Genomic DNA, 15,272 nt, shown 5'->3' with positions numbered 1-15,272 from the left:
ATAGAGAATGTGCTTTAGCGCTAGGACCCTGCTATGCTGCTGTCTGGACTTTTAATGGAGCGGCCAGTATTCCTTATCAACTGGGTGTTCCTGTCAAAAAAATGGACACCTAGCAAGCCTGCACCCCAGTCACCTTGTTCTCATTACAAGATGTCCTAGACAAGACACACCTGAAACCAACATACCTTAGGGAACAGATTTATATAACAAATTTTTAAAAAATAGCTAAACATACGAGTAAACAAACTGATGTGTGAATTTATAATTTATACACTCTCCTGTGTATAGTATTGTAATAAATGAACCCTCAATTATGGCAAATCTGTGTGTCATTAATACAAGCCGTTAATCATCAAACAAAACATAAACAACATTCAAAGTTGTTTGGGGGGATATCGCAACCTTAGAGAATGTACTGAAAAAAAGGGAAAGTCTGCATTGCTGGCAGACAAATAAGACACTGTTGTAAAGTGTAACACCATCTGGTTGACATGCCTCTGCTATCTGCACACAACGGTTTTATTACAATAGTAGAACTAGCATTACTGTAATGGCAGGAGGAGAAAGGGGTTGAAGGATCTCATTCAGGTGTAGAATCTGAAAATCTGTGTCTGAAATACCAACTGAAGTTGGCAGCTCTCCACCGTCATCTGTGTTTTAAAGAGGAAGAGGGGAGAACATAAAGGGAGAGCCCTACAACAGAAGAGTCAATGAAGGTTTTTAATTAGAAATAATCAACAAGTGGAACCAGTTTCTATAAGACGAAAGATAAGGAATTTAGTGATACATCTTATCACAGTGAAACTGAGCCAGCTATGCTGGCTCAGAACCAGATCTGGATGTTTTCCAAGTGAATGAGCCTCTGGTATTTAGCTGACAGCTTTTCATCTACTCTCCAGCAGCTTTGATAAAGCAGAAATGATCCATAAGTTAAATACATGTAGCCTTTGAGAATACACTCCTATTTTTCTTTTTGGTTATGTGGCACAGAAATTGAACTGAACGTCAGGAAAATTCAGTGTTTTCTTGACAAAGCTGAAGATATTCCTATCACTTTTTATTACCATCAAAAACTTTAAACTTTTTTAAATAACGAGGAGCCCTGTGGCACCTTAAAGACTGACTTTTATTTGGGCATAAGCTTTCATGGGGAAAAGACCTACATATTTGCCCACAAAAGCTTATGCCCAAATAAATATGTTAAAGTGTCACAGGACACTCATTTTTGCAGATTAACATGGCCATCTCTCTGAAATGTTTTTAAGTTGATGTACTATACCTGTCACTCATATTTCATTAAAATAATTAATGGAGGGAATGCTGCTGTTTGTTGGGTATCATGCTAAAGATCTTTAATTAAAATCAAAGATCAAAAGTAATTCTGCAAAACAGAAAAAGCACAAACTGAATACTTTAAACACACACAGACACGGCTACAACCAAGAATCTCTTCCCCTTGTGCAGTGAATAAACTATTAGCCTTTAGTTAGCCACCTACTAATAGAATAACTGGATGGGGAACCCATGTTCTCTGGTATTTAACAAATGCACAGATATTAAAAGAGCATTTAGTTCAGTTATAATTCTGAAAAGTATATGTGAAGCAGGGTAGGAGTAGCCTCATCACTTAAAATGTTTTCAGACTCAGAAAAACAGCAACAAAACGTTTAAATCGTAAAGTGAAGGATTAACTCTAAGGTTCATAAGAATGTCTACAGCAGGCAGGCATAGCTTCAAAGAGAGAACACAGCAACAGGTTGAGCACTAAATCCACTACAGAATTAAAACAGTATGACAAGAAAAACAAACGGATGAAAGACAGTGCTTACTGGGTATCCATTAACAGGTTCCTGACCAAGTCACACACTCGAGAATAAATCTTTTAAAGGCACATTTTGTGCATACAGACCATTAATAAAGGGGTCAGTTTTAGATTATATACGGGACCCTGAATTCCTTTCTAAAAAAATCTACATTTAACAAAAATCTATCTATACAATAGTGGGAATATTAGGAAAGGAAGATAAAGAGTAGGTTAAGGAATACGAATGTTTTCAATTCAACATTTCAGCATCTACCATAAAAGTCAACAATCTAATTATAAGAGAAGTAGCTATTGCTGATATTGATTTCTTAAGATCATAGACAATTATGAAGATACCAGTTTCAAAGAAAGAGTAAATCCTGACAATTATGGATCCTCCATGAATATGCATCACTAGTAAAGCAGCAGAGGCCGATTTTTTTTAAAAAGGAGACTAAAGTTAGAATCTAAATTTCACATGTAAGTACTTATATAGCAGTCTGTTTTAAAAAAAGTACTGGGCACTCACCAGCTCCCAAAAAAGTCACTTGATGTGTGTGTGACCAGCACACCACTAAGCAGTAGACTGAAGTAGAAGCTAGACAAATTCAAACTAGAAATAAATATACATCTGAACTACTGAAACAGTTTACCAAGGAACATCCATCCTCTGAAGTCTTTAAATCAAGATGGGATATCTTCCTAAAATATAGATTTTACTTCCACCACAAGTTATTAGACTCAATGCAGGAATTACTGAGCAAAGTTCTATGGCTTGTATTATGCAGTAAGAATAATCACATGATCATATTGATTCCCTCTAACCATAAAATATCAGAATCCATTTTTTTTAAAAGATATTAGTATTAGATCCAGTCTGGGTTAGCAGCTTCATTAATGAACTGAGAGGGTGTAAACTAGGGATGTAAGGGTACATCTACACTTGCACCCTCTTTCGAGACAGGGATGCAAATGAAGACATTCAAAATTGCAAATGAAGTGGGGATTTAAATATCCCGCGCTTCATTTGCATATTCGCATTATGGTGCTATTTCAAAATAGCACTATTTCGAAATAACAGATGCTGTTAAGATGCGGTTATTTCGAGAGAAAACCCTTCTCTCGAAATAACTGTAAACCTCATTGTATGAGGAATAAGGTTCCGCATCTTAACAGGGTCTGTTATTTCAAAATAGCGCTATTTCGAAATAGTACTATAACGTGAATATGTAAATGAAGTGCGGGATATTTAAATCCCAACTTCATTTGCAATTTCAAATGTCTTCATTTGCATCCCTCTCTCGAAACAGAGTGGAAGTATAGACATACCCATAGGGAGTAGTGAACTAGTCAACTACTAGCGTTCCCCACCCCCCTTTGCTGCCTCTGTATCAGAGGCAGCAAGTGGGGAGGGAAGCAGGAGCCGGTGCTGGGGGAAGCCGGCTTAAAAGCCTGTTTCCCCAGCACCATCTCTGTGGTGCTGCCTGCCCTGTCCCCTTGGGGGTCAAGGGCTGCTTCGTGGCAGCAGCGCCTGTGTGCAGGGGGTCCCAACTCCCCGTTGGGGACCTCCCTCCCATTGTACAGGAGCTGCTGCCAGCTGGGCGGGCAGCCCAGCTCTTACTGCCTTTTAAATTGCAGAGCTGCAGCAGGGTTTCATCTTGGACCCAGTGCGAGCCGGGACTGACCCAGCTGCCTATTGACTAATCGAGTTGTCGATAAAAATTCTACCTACTACTCAATTTGTAAATTAATCTCATTTTAAAATCCCTAGTGTAAACAGCACATTAATGAAATTCCATTACTAAACTGAGGTTAGCAGCAAACAACACTCAGGACAAAAATGCAAAAATGAAAATGTATACTTTGCAGGAAATATAACCGGAAACACATATGCACTTATAAACTAATCATGCTGAAGGGAAACCAGCGGCTAGCAAATTAGACTGATATTTGCAGTTCAACATGGTAGTAAAAGAAGGACAAAGTTCTTTTTTTAACCTGTACATTCCTGGACTTCACAGTCTAAAGTAAGGAGATGACTTTTTTATATGAGGTTTCCTTGCACCTGGAATAGTGTGTTTATTTCTGAGCACTACAGGTCAGAAAAATATTCAGAAAATAGTCAGAATTCAGAGAAGAGTATTGAAAAAGATCCAAGGCTGGAAAAACTGAATTATGAAAGCAAAATTAAATATGTGTATTTTGGTTACAAATTAGCCAAGGAGGATATGGGCTGTGAAATCACTGTATAAATATTACAAAGATGTAAACAAAGATAGAGATTAATTATTTAGGTCAAATTATTTATGGGATCAGACCTAGGAAAAACTTAATGATATTACAAATGGGGAAAAAATAGACTCATCATTACACAAAACCCTATGACAATCAAATTTATTAGACTGGACAAATCCTCCAACTGAAGGGGTGGACTACCAATCCTTGAGACGTTTAAAACCATACGGGACAATGGGCAAGTAAATGTACTGTAGATCAAGTGTGTAGGTGCAGTGAAATGGATCAGATGATTAAATAGGTATTTTTTGTCTCTGACTTCTATGATTCTACCTGAGAAATAAATGCTAGATATTATTCTACTGAGAATTTTTAGGGAACAGGCACATACAACTAAGTAATTCTGTTTAATCTATAGTAGATAAAGGTAAAATGAGAAGTGATTAGAATGATATGGCATAAGGAATCAATGAAAACATTAACTAGAAATGTTAACATAAAATAAAGACAAGCTTAAAAAACACATCTAATATTTGTTGTGACTTTTCCAAAAGAAGGATGAATCAGTCTGGTTTAAATCAAATCGAAATGTGGGAATAGTTTCAAACCATCCATGGACTAAGAGGATATGTTTAGTCTCAGTCTAACTAGAAGTAACATCACAAAGCAATTGCCTTCAAGGTGAATTAATTCTACATTCTAACTCACATACCAAGGTCCTGAAAGATATGCATAAAGATTCGTAGCTTGGTACTACTAGGGAAGATAGATTTGGGAAAAAGTACATTAGTATATAGATGACAGGCCTGTTCTTTTCTTACCATCTCACTTTATTGCACGTCTGTGTAGCACCAAGAGGAGAACCTGCCACCATGGGAACTTGGATAGGGCTATGTTGTTTGTTCATGACAAGGTCCAGTTTCTCTTCCAATGATTTGCAGGTAGCCTCTAGTGCCAGCAGCTTTGCCTCAATACTATCCAGTCGTAGGCATATTGTTTGATTAATGGAATACAAGAACGACTGAGGAGGAGAGAAGGTAAAAAAAGACATTTTTAGAAGCTTATAAATTTATATTCAGGAACATACGTATCGCAAGAGTCACCTAAATATGATTGGCAAACAATTCAAGGAACACTATTAGTCCTTCTAGTCACAAAATTTGACCATCATTAAAACTGATTAAATCCAGCAATATTATTACCATTCACAGACTTCCTTTAATTCTTCATTTAGAAGCTAACAGCATCCAAACTGAAAAAAATGTGTATCTAATCATCTTATTAACAGGATTTAACTTGCCACAACAAAAATTAAGATGACAGGTCAAAACATCTCGCTCTGTCATGCATAAATAAGATTATAACATACATGAACACACGCATGGATAAGATCTCCCCAAAAAGATAAAACCAACTGTTTACAAACGTGTAAAATGATCATATCATTACATTCAAAGAAATAACATAACCTCAAAAGCAACAAGCACAGCTCACTTCCATTCTATATCAAACCGCTTACTTGGACATATGCAAAGATAGAAATAAGATCTGTTTTCCTATGCAAATATATCTATTTTTTAAAGACAAACTGTTGCAAGACTTTTTTGGAGGAAATTGCGCAATTGAATGGTGATAATATATATTCCTGGACTTGATTTTAAGAAACAGCCAGCATGCCACCTAGTGGCTTCTGTCTAAAATTAAACTTACACAGTGAGCCAAGCTCGCAGAAAACATTGCATAAAATGAGCAATACAGAATTGTTGCTAATACTGCTGGCCAGCTTGTACTCTTAATTTAGGAAGCCTTGTCTGATCTTCACAGCTTCTAGGGTAATCTTAAAACAGTAAGACAATATTTGCCTGTGTGGCAGCAGAATTCCACCTACATGTTTGTTGGTACTCAAGACTGAAACACGATCAACGCAAACTATCAATAAGAAACATATGTGAGAGAGGTGGGGAAGGTCTATGAGAACAGGGAATCAAGTCAAATATGGGTGGACTGACCCAGAGAAACTATTATTAAAGTACTTTTAAAAGATAACACAGCTGATTTGGCTAAGATATTTAGCAGTTGTCCAGTTGTGAACATATGGGTGTTTGTGCTAACTATGAATAAAACACACAGGATCTCACCAATTGCTTCCAAAAGAAAATTAACAACATCTGATGAGACTTAACCGCTCCCCAAAGCTTACCTTCCTTTCCTCTCCTACATTCTCCCATACTTTTCTCCTGTCAGGGAGGCAGAAGGTTCTCATTTGCTCTCCTCTAATCCCAATGACCTAATCCATCCTATCTCATGATCATCTTCATCCCTACTCTCATCCCCTTTCTTATTCTTCATGTTCACCTCTCACTCTCCTAATACAAACAAGCATTTCTCAGCATCTGTCGTCTTAAAACTTTCCTCACCGAAGTGTCTGACATATTCCTAGTTAAAGCTCAAAAATCTGTATTTCATCTTCATCTCCTTGACATGTCACAGCTGCTTTTGATATTGGCAACCAAGCACATCTTGCACATTTTCTTAAAAATTTTTGTCCTCAACTGGCTTCTGTGACTGTCCACTTCTGGTTCTCTTCTTACCTCTAATAACTTCTTTACTCTGTCTTTAGGAGGATCTTCCTCATTCCCCTCTACAGCTTTCACTGGGAGATTCGCAGAGCTCCGTATTTGTTCCTTTCTCTTCTCACTCTGCACTCATCTCTAGGTGATCTCACCCGCACAAAATAAATTCAACTAACATTTCTATGATGACATTTCCTCTCTACTGCAGAACTGTTTCCTTCCGTCAAAGTTAGAACTGAGAAAGAAAAGCCTAGGATCTCCTTAAGGATATCTAGCCATCAGCTCAAATTCAACATAGGGTTGTTCTTCATACACACCTATCCTTTCTCCTCTTCCTCCTTTCTCATGGACATCACCATCTAGATTGTAAGCCCTGAAGGGAGGAACCTTTTTTTCCCTATGTTTGTATACTGCCTAGTACACTGGGGTCCCAGTCCAGAACTAGAGCATTGTACCACTACAGTATAAACAATAATTAATTAAAATAATGTATTTGAATGTCTTTAGTCTAGAAACCCTGGGAAACAGAGTATGCTGTATTAAAGAATTTACTCGGTCAGGGAGGCCGCTGTAGGATCGGGACATGAAGGAGAACAGTGTGGGGTGCTTACCTGGCGCCCCACTCCCGGAGGAACATGTGGCTCCGCGCTTCCCGCTGAAAAACCCCAGGGGAAGGGCATCGCTGCTCTGCCATTCCCCCAGGTGGAGGGGAGGCATCAGTGCATATAGCTGCTGCCTCCTCCGCCTGACAGGGTCCATACCACGGTTATTCCTAGATTAGGGACACCCGGAATATGGAGATTCACGTGTAATTGTTCTAAAACATTTGCAGAAAGGGCAACAATCCCTCCCCCAGTTCAAATTTAAATAAACTGATTATATTTTATTATCTACCCTCTACTTTTAATATACTTTTCTCCCCAAAGAAAAGCAACTACATATATCGGATCTTCTGAACAACAGAAAAGTATATTACTACAACCTTAATAGAAGGATCCTGGCAGTTAATTTCTATTCGCTGGCGTTTCAGAGCAGGCTCTACATCTTCATCTGTCACCTCATGATTCTCCAATACAACTGAAAGCAAAAGCAAGCATTGTCACACCACAATTCTAGGAGCAAAATAAGTTATGAAGACACTGACGTGACTTACTGAAAGTATCCAGCATCACAGAGAAAAACAAGTTTCGCCTGATTTAGCTGTATAAGAGCAGTTATTCACTTTTTATTTGAAAACATAACGAGGAGTAAGTGCTCTGTGTACCACTTCATAAGAAAAGCACCTTTTGAACACTGAATCTTTGAATTATTTGATCCATTATATGCTCTCATATTTCTCTCTGAAACAATGCCAGTGCTAAGTACTAAAATATATCACCAGGACTAATGAAAATATCCCACACTATACATGTATTATATGTCCACATACAACTTAAGAATGATGTGTTGCATATTTGCTTCTTAAATATCTCATGTAGAATGTCTAGAAAAAATAAGCATGAGTTTATCTCAAGGGGGAGAAACTACTGCAGTACTGGTAGTATATTTGAATGGAGAAAATCTTCTCAATAGTAGAGGAAACTATGAAATAATTCTAATGGCATACTCAAAGTGCAACACTGAAATGTAGAGTGAAGTCATTATATTTGTTGATTTTAGTAGGCTTTTGGCACAGTACCTCATGACATCCTCATAAGCAAACAAGGAAAATGTGTTCTAGATTAAATTGGTTGAAAGACCAAACTCCAAGAGCAACTATTGATGGTGCACTGTCAAACTAGGGAAGAGTTATTTAGGGGGTCCCGCAGAAATCAGTCCTCGGTCTAGTACTAATCCAGGACTACTCAACACACACCCCGTGGACCGCATGCAGCTTGCGGCCTGTTTGTTTGTAGCCCGCAGTGCAGTTGGGTTTAGGCTGGGCTCAACATGCGGCCCACTGATGGGATCCATTGAACATGCACTCCACTGGGAACACACTCCATAATGGTGAGGCATCTCCAAGGCAAGATGAGCATCGAAAGATGCAAGTGGATGGGCTGGCTGGAACAGACAGGTACAGGGTATCAGCGTTTCTAGCCCCCAGGTTGGAGGTTCCAGGAGAACCAGGGCACTGTAGGAAGTGCTGGCTGCTTAGCCTTGTGGGCAAAGCCTAAGAGGTGATGACTGGCTCATAGTGGCCACGTATGGATCCAGCGCTGCGGCAGAGCGGCCCTGCCTCTGTCCCGCATGGTGCAACAGACTCCTGAGTGAGGATGTCAGCTCTGCTGGGATTCTAGTTAAATTCCTGGACTGTTGTGAAGCCAAAACAAAAAAGTAATCAATATAATGTTCTTCTGTTGATATGTGTTTTAGTAGTTAAATTCTTGAACTGTCATTGCTCATTAAAAGTACTGTCATATGGGCAGAAATTGGGTCAATATTGCATTTTATTAATATCAACAGAACTGACTTAAATGGGGCCTGCATGTTGTGTAGTCTTGCCTTAATCTTTGTATTCATGCCCATCAGTGCTAAAGAAGCTATTTGCATATATATTCGCATGTACACGCAACCAATACTTAAGTTATGGCCCTCAGCATGTGCTGTGAGTATCACTGTGGCCCCTGCGGCTTCCAAAGTTGAGTAGCCCTATACTAGTCAATATTTTCATTAATGACTTAGATAATGGAGTGGAGAGTATATTTATAAAAGTTGCAGATGACACCAAGATGGGAGAGATTACCAGAATCTTGGAGGACAGGATTAGAATTGAAAAGGACTTTGACACATTGGAGAATTGATCTAAATTCAAAAAGATGAAATTCAATAAAGACGGGTGCAATGTGCTACACTTGGGAAGGAAAAAAATCAAATGCACAACTACAAAATGAGGAATAACTAGCTAGACAGTAGTAATGCTGAAAGTGATCCGGGGTTTATAGTGTATCACAAATTGAATATAACTCTAAAATGCGATGCAGCTAAAAAAAGCCAATACCATATTGTTATAAAGAGGATGGTGATCAACTGATTTCCATGTCCACTGAAGACAGAATAAGTGGAATGGACTTACTGTGCAGCAAGGGAGATTAAACTAGATACTTGGAAAAACTTTCTAAGTATAAATTCTGAATAAGATTCTAAGTGAGACTGTGGAATCCACATCACTGGAGGTTTTTAAGAACTGGAGAGACAAACACATGTCAGCTATACCTGGTCCTGCCTCAGAGCAGAGTCCTTTGAAGTCCTTTCCAAGCATATGTTTCTATTATTTCTATAGGATTTATAGCCTTTTTTTGAGAAATAAATTTTTAATCTTCTTAAGATCTATAGTCAGCTGTGAATTTCCTCGTGTTGTTGATATAAAGCCATGTTTAGTCAAAACACTTCAAACATGTTCCCGATCCTTTTAATGATGGGGTAGGAAATAATTTTTGACAGGAGGACCACTCCAAGAATTTGGAAAGTGGTCGAGGGCCGCACTCTTCCATGATATTAATGGAGGAAGTGTGGAGTCTGGGATGGAGGTTAGGTGCAGAAGGGTGCTTCGGATAAGGAAGGGAGTTTGGGTAAAAGAGGCAGTTGTGACCAGGGACACTGGACTGGGGTGTAGGGGGTTTGATTGTGACCTATGGCAGGGAATTGGGGTACAGGAGGGGGTACAGGGATTTGGGTTGTGAGTTAGGGCAGGAGGGGACTGATATGGGGCAGGAGATTGGGGTGCTGGATCTGAGAGGGGATATGTGTACTGGAGGAGCCAGAGGATTTGGGTATATGGAGTGGGAGGGGCAGAAGGTTGGGGAAGGGAGGGACCGGGGTGCCAGAGACAAGCTCTGACCAAGAGACTTACCAGCAAGCAGCCATTCCTGAATCAGCCTCCCTGCCTGTCAGTGTTCCCTCTAAGCTGCAAGGCAACACAGCTTCACAGGTGCAGGAAGCCTCTGACTGGGCAGAGTTGATTAATCACCTGTGAAGTTGTGCTGTCGGACAGTTTAGTGGGAACACTGCTGCCTGTCCTACCACTGCACAGGCTGCAGTCTTGTGCTTCATGGCTGCCTGTTATTGAAACAGGCAGCTCCCGTTGATCTGTTTCTGGCCAGAAACCTGCCAATGCGATTGTGCTGAGGATGGGAGCAGGTCCTAAAGCTTTCCCCCCCTCCCCTCCAGACTCACAGTTTTAAAAGAAAAACCGCCCCGCAACCCCATTTCTGAGTGGTGTGTGGGTGGAGCAAGGCAAGTAAGGAGCCTGCCTGGGGCTTCTCGAGCATCCGTAGGCTGGATCCAGTGGCATGGTGGGCCAGATTCAGCCCACGGGCCATATTTTGCCCAAGACTGTTTTACTGTATATAGCATTTTACAGCATATGAACTCTAATACTATCAGATAATCACTACTATATAAGTTATATTTGTATACTACACATCTTCTATTTTTTTTAAACTTCATCAAAAAATACTGATGTACCAATATGTTTTCGTGATCACTCACTCTAGATTTTCTTGAATCTGCTTTAGCCCTGCTGCACCACCAACTGGGATCTCCCTGAGGTGAGCACTCCCCGGCCCATGTTGGAAGCCCACACCCCAATACCCTCCCCCAGGTCAGAACACCCTCCTGAATCCTAACTCTCTCCCAGCCCCCACACCCCAACTGCTTGCCCCAGGCCACTCTCACATTCTAAATCTTGGCCCCAGCCCAAAGCCCCTTTGTGCACCCCAAACTACTACTAACCTCCAGCTTCACCCCAGGCCCTGGAGCCTTCATCCCCTTCTGAACTCCAACTTCTGCTTCCTCCTGCAAGCCCCCTCCTACTCCATGAACCCCTCATCTCTGACCCCACCCTGTGCCTCCACACCCCCAGGGGGCTGGAGTCATAAGCGCCAGCTCACCCCACTGAGCCTCCATGTATGGCCCGAAATTGATTTTTTTTCTATGGCTCCTGATAGAAAAAAGGTTCTTCGCCCTTGATGAAGATCCACTATCTCTAAATGGAGCAATATATGGATTGAGAACAATAACTAGCATCCAATATTGACATTTTCCCTTAATAAACTCTCAAGGATAATGTAAATCACAATGCTTTTGGAGGTGATTTCAACCTGTTATCACTTTGGTACAATGCAAATAATTTCAGACATATACATGAGGAAATACTGAATACTAAGTACAAAGCTAGGGTTCATAATTGTTGGGTAGCAATTTTATTTGGAAAAACCCTGAGAAAGATGTTCAGCAAGAAGAAATGTTTAACCCTAATTTTTATTTATTTATTTATTTGCATAAAACTACTTCCATATGCAGAATAGGGAAAGAATATAACCCTCTACTTTTAAAGATGTTAAATGCAAAATGTTTTTAAAAAATTGTTCCAGTAGGAAAATTCAGGCCATCTTGATAAAGTTACTGGCACGTATTGTTAGCAAATTCATTTTTAAAGGCAGAAATACTTTCTCTAGGAAACGTTTGTGCCATTTTGAATTAGTAAAAGGAGCCCAATAGTGATTTTTATTCCCTGTTTAGAAGGTAATATTTCACTGCTCTTCCTTGTGTCACTGCTACCCCTACTGTACCTGGATGAACTGGGTTCAAGTCTTCCACTGCAATCTGAACCACATCTGCCAAATCCTGTTCTGACATCATTCAGAATCAGGCAACAATATCCGCTCAGATACCACAGAAGGCCCCAAATTCACACTCTTAAGAGGTCTGTCACTTCATGCAGCCCTGAAAAACAGCAGCAAAAGAGAATGTTAACACACAGAGTAAATTAATACTTTATTTGTGTTCTTTAAAAGGAGCTGACACTCAGAGGATTGATAGTGAGAAAATCAGTGCCTTTCACCTTTGGGTTACTGGTTCAAACCCAGATTGGCTTTGCTTATGGCTACTTAATATTCAGTGTTCCTTGTGAAACAGATATAATTTTGGTCCAGTTTCTAGTAGACAGGTGTCCACATCACAGAAACTACTATGCCATTAATGGCCACTTTGTTTGGTAGCTTTTCCAAAAAGAATCAAGGCTGAAATACACTTATCACTTTTGAATTGGTCTTATCTGGATCTGTGAGGATAGCTTGACCTATACTCTTTCAGGTGCTGTACCTCTTCTATGAATAACAGGGAAGCTAAGAGCCACTCTGGGTCTCTGGGCAAGATGGAGGGGGGCCGACATCGGGCTCCCTGAAGGCGCAGGACCCTGGCCAGGGCAGTGAGCATACCACGCCAAGCCTCCCACAGCCCGGAGCACAGTGCACACACACACCCCATAGAGCTGTCCAGAGTGAGTCACATAGCAATTTAAAGGGCCTGGGGCACCAGCCCTTTTGAATCACTCATCCCCTCACCCATCCCCCCCTCTCCTGTCAGCAGGCCTAGTGAATAAAGACAGTTTTTTGACTCCCTAGTTGGGCACTTCAATGCTATTCACCAACAACATTAAATACATATAAAGTGTTTCTGTTTTCTTTTAAATATGTTTTTTCTTTTTTCTATAAATGTATAAGACACTTGGCCTCTTTACTAAGGAAATAACATTCTTAAATTGTGACTTCTTTTCATTTACAGGTAAATTATTTAATATTTATATTGCATTAACTCCCAAAGATCCAAACCAGGATTGCACTCCCACTGTACAAACATATATGTAGACATTGTCCCTACAAGTGTGATATTCCGATGGGATCTGTAAAAGACTTGGTTAGCATACAATGAGATTAGGGACTTCTCTGCTGCTTATTTAAACAAAATTTAAATTTTTTTTAACATTCTTGGCTCCAGTCTCTGTCTGGTGTTTCTATTGCTCAGCTCTGATAAAGCTTAATTCTATTTTCAACACATGGTCTTGACTCTAAAGCCAAGTATTTCTCAGCCCTGCTCCTGCAGAATTCTATCAGAGGACTATCAGGGATGGTCTAGACAGTATTTGGTCCTGCCAGGGGACTGGACTCGATGACCTCTCGAGGTCCCTTCCAGTCCTAGTATTCTGATTCTATGACTTTGGTACCCATATTAAGGAAAATCTTCAGCTTCTAAAGTTGAATTAAAATCAGAGGAACAATCCACGTATATATTTTCCCACAGCTATAGAAGGATGAACAATGTGTGCCAGGAGACCAGTCTTTTTTAATATCTGGAGCAAAGAATACTAGCAGGATAATTTGAGGCTTACCAATGGAAACTGTATATTTATCCCTTAACTTTGACACTGAATCAGATCCAACTATGCATAAACATTTTCCTCTTTCCTTCTTCCACTTTAACACATGAAAGCAATTAAATTAGGCAGGTGGAGTGCAGTTTTGAAAAAATATAATAGTGTTACCAAAGACTTCTGAGATTGGCCTCTGCAGCAGCCACTCATTAGAAAAGCCTATATCTTTTGAATGAGAATACACACAGTATCAGAGTTGTTTACTCAAAATGATGTTGCTGCCAATATTGATTCATTTGAAATTCTGAACACGATGAAAACTGCTAGGATTGCATAGACTATGGCAAGGTGCCCAAGAAACCTGGTAATGGGTTAGTGCATGTGGATGCCATTTTGGCAAGTTAAATTTGCCATTTTTCTCAGAAGTTCTGGGAACTGGCCAGTCTTAACATAATAAAACAGCTGTGCTAGAAATCCTGTTTCATAATGTCACTAACTGCAGGTACTATTCAGGACTCTTCCCTTAATTTGAAGGGATACATCTTTCAATCCACACACTAAAAAAGGGGCAAACTGTGTCAAATCTTGATTTAAAAAAAAATCTTATTTAAAACACTAGACTATCGTGATATTTCATATGGTTCATTTTAACCTTGCCCAGCTGTGCTGTTCTACTTCTGAATACTTCAGCATATTATAAATCACTTTCAGGGGATCTGTAACTCACTTGTTTAAATTCAGTATAGGTCAATACACATGCATACATTTTTCTCTTCCAAAATCCATTTGTTCTAACTTTAAACTAGTTTTGTTATTTAAGCCCTCCCTTAGTGCAAGTGGAAAACAATTTCCCGTTTTGACCTCCTTTCTCCAATCCCTGCCGCTTGTGTCATGTTCTGTTGAAATATTGGCATATATTTAAAAAAAAATCCAGGCACAAAATCCTCACTTTATCCTAGCTTGGACAGATGTCTTTTAGCAGCAAATGAATAGAAGGATTAAAGCAGCCAAGATATGGGAATTAATAAAATGGCATTCTATATATATGACAATTTCTTCATAACATTAATTTTCATTTTTAAAAAATATTTTCAATAAATCAGGCATTTTACATGGGCAACTGGCCACAGTTAAGATGAAACAGTATTTTACAAATATGCCATTTTTGCATTCTCTAGGCATAGCACAACACAAGTCTGCTGCCCTAGACTTAGGCTATGTCTTCTCTAAACGGAAGATCAACGCTAGTGTCTCTTCCCCAAGACATGGGCACTTAAAGTGTCCCAACAGCATCATGGCTTAGTAGGATTAGAAAACCAACATGGGAAGATATGTTACCATGATGAGAAAAGTACCTCAGCAGGGCCATAGGGAACAGCAAAACACAGACAGGCCAAGGCGGATATACTGCCTGCGTCCAACTATCTTTTCAATATTTTGCCAAAGGAGGTCACTTGTGGCTAGAGATGTTTAAAAACAATTAATAATGTAATTGTTTGACCATTTTAAAAAATCTTAGCAGTGACAT

General features: G+C 39.6%; 1 protein-coding gene across 3 annotated transcripts in view; it reads right to left on the bottom strand.

The window, feature by feature from the left end:
- Positions 1 to 15,272, bottom strand: part of BANP (BTG3 associated nuclear protein) — a 278,499-nt gene that overhangs the window by 229,212 nt on the left and 34,015 nt on the right. For 2 of the 3 annotated variants that reach the window (XR_016350523.1, XM_075939923.2), the window contains exons 2-4: positions 12,165 to 12,318; positions 7,595 to 7,689; positions 4,861 to 5,060 (exon numbers count right to left, since the gene is read on the bottom strand). Coding sequence is in view for 2 of the 3 variants with exons in the window: in XM_075939923.2 (XP_075796038.1) it covers positions 4,861 to 5,060; positions 7,595 to 7,689; positions 12,165 to 12,234 (365 nt within the window). In the remaining variant the exon portion in view is untranslated. The other variant, XM_089781542.1, reaches the window with a different exon arrangement.

This window comes from Pelodiscus sinensis, chromosome 12, assembly GCF_052426305.1.
Source record: "Pelodiscus sinensis isolate ZL-2025 chromosome 12, ASM5242630v1, whole genome shotgun sequence".
Taxonomy (NCBI): domain Eukaryota; kingdom Metazoa; phylum Chordata; order Testudines; family Trionychidae; genus Pelodiscus; species Pelodiscus sinensis.
Note: the sequence above shows the minus strand (reverse complement) of the source record. Positions and strands in the feature narration are given on the sequence as shown.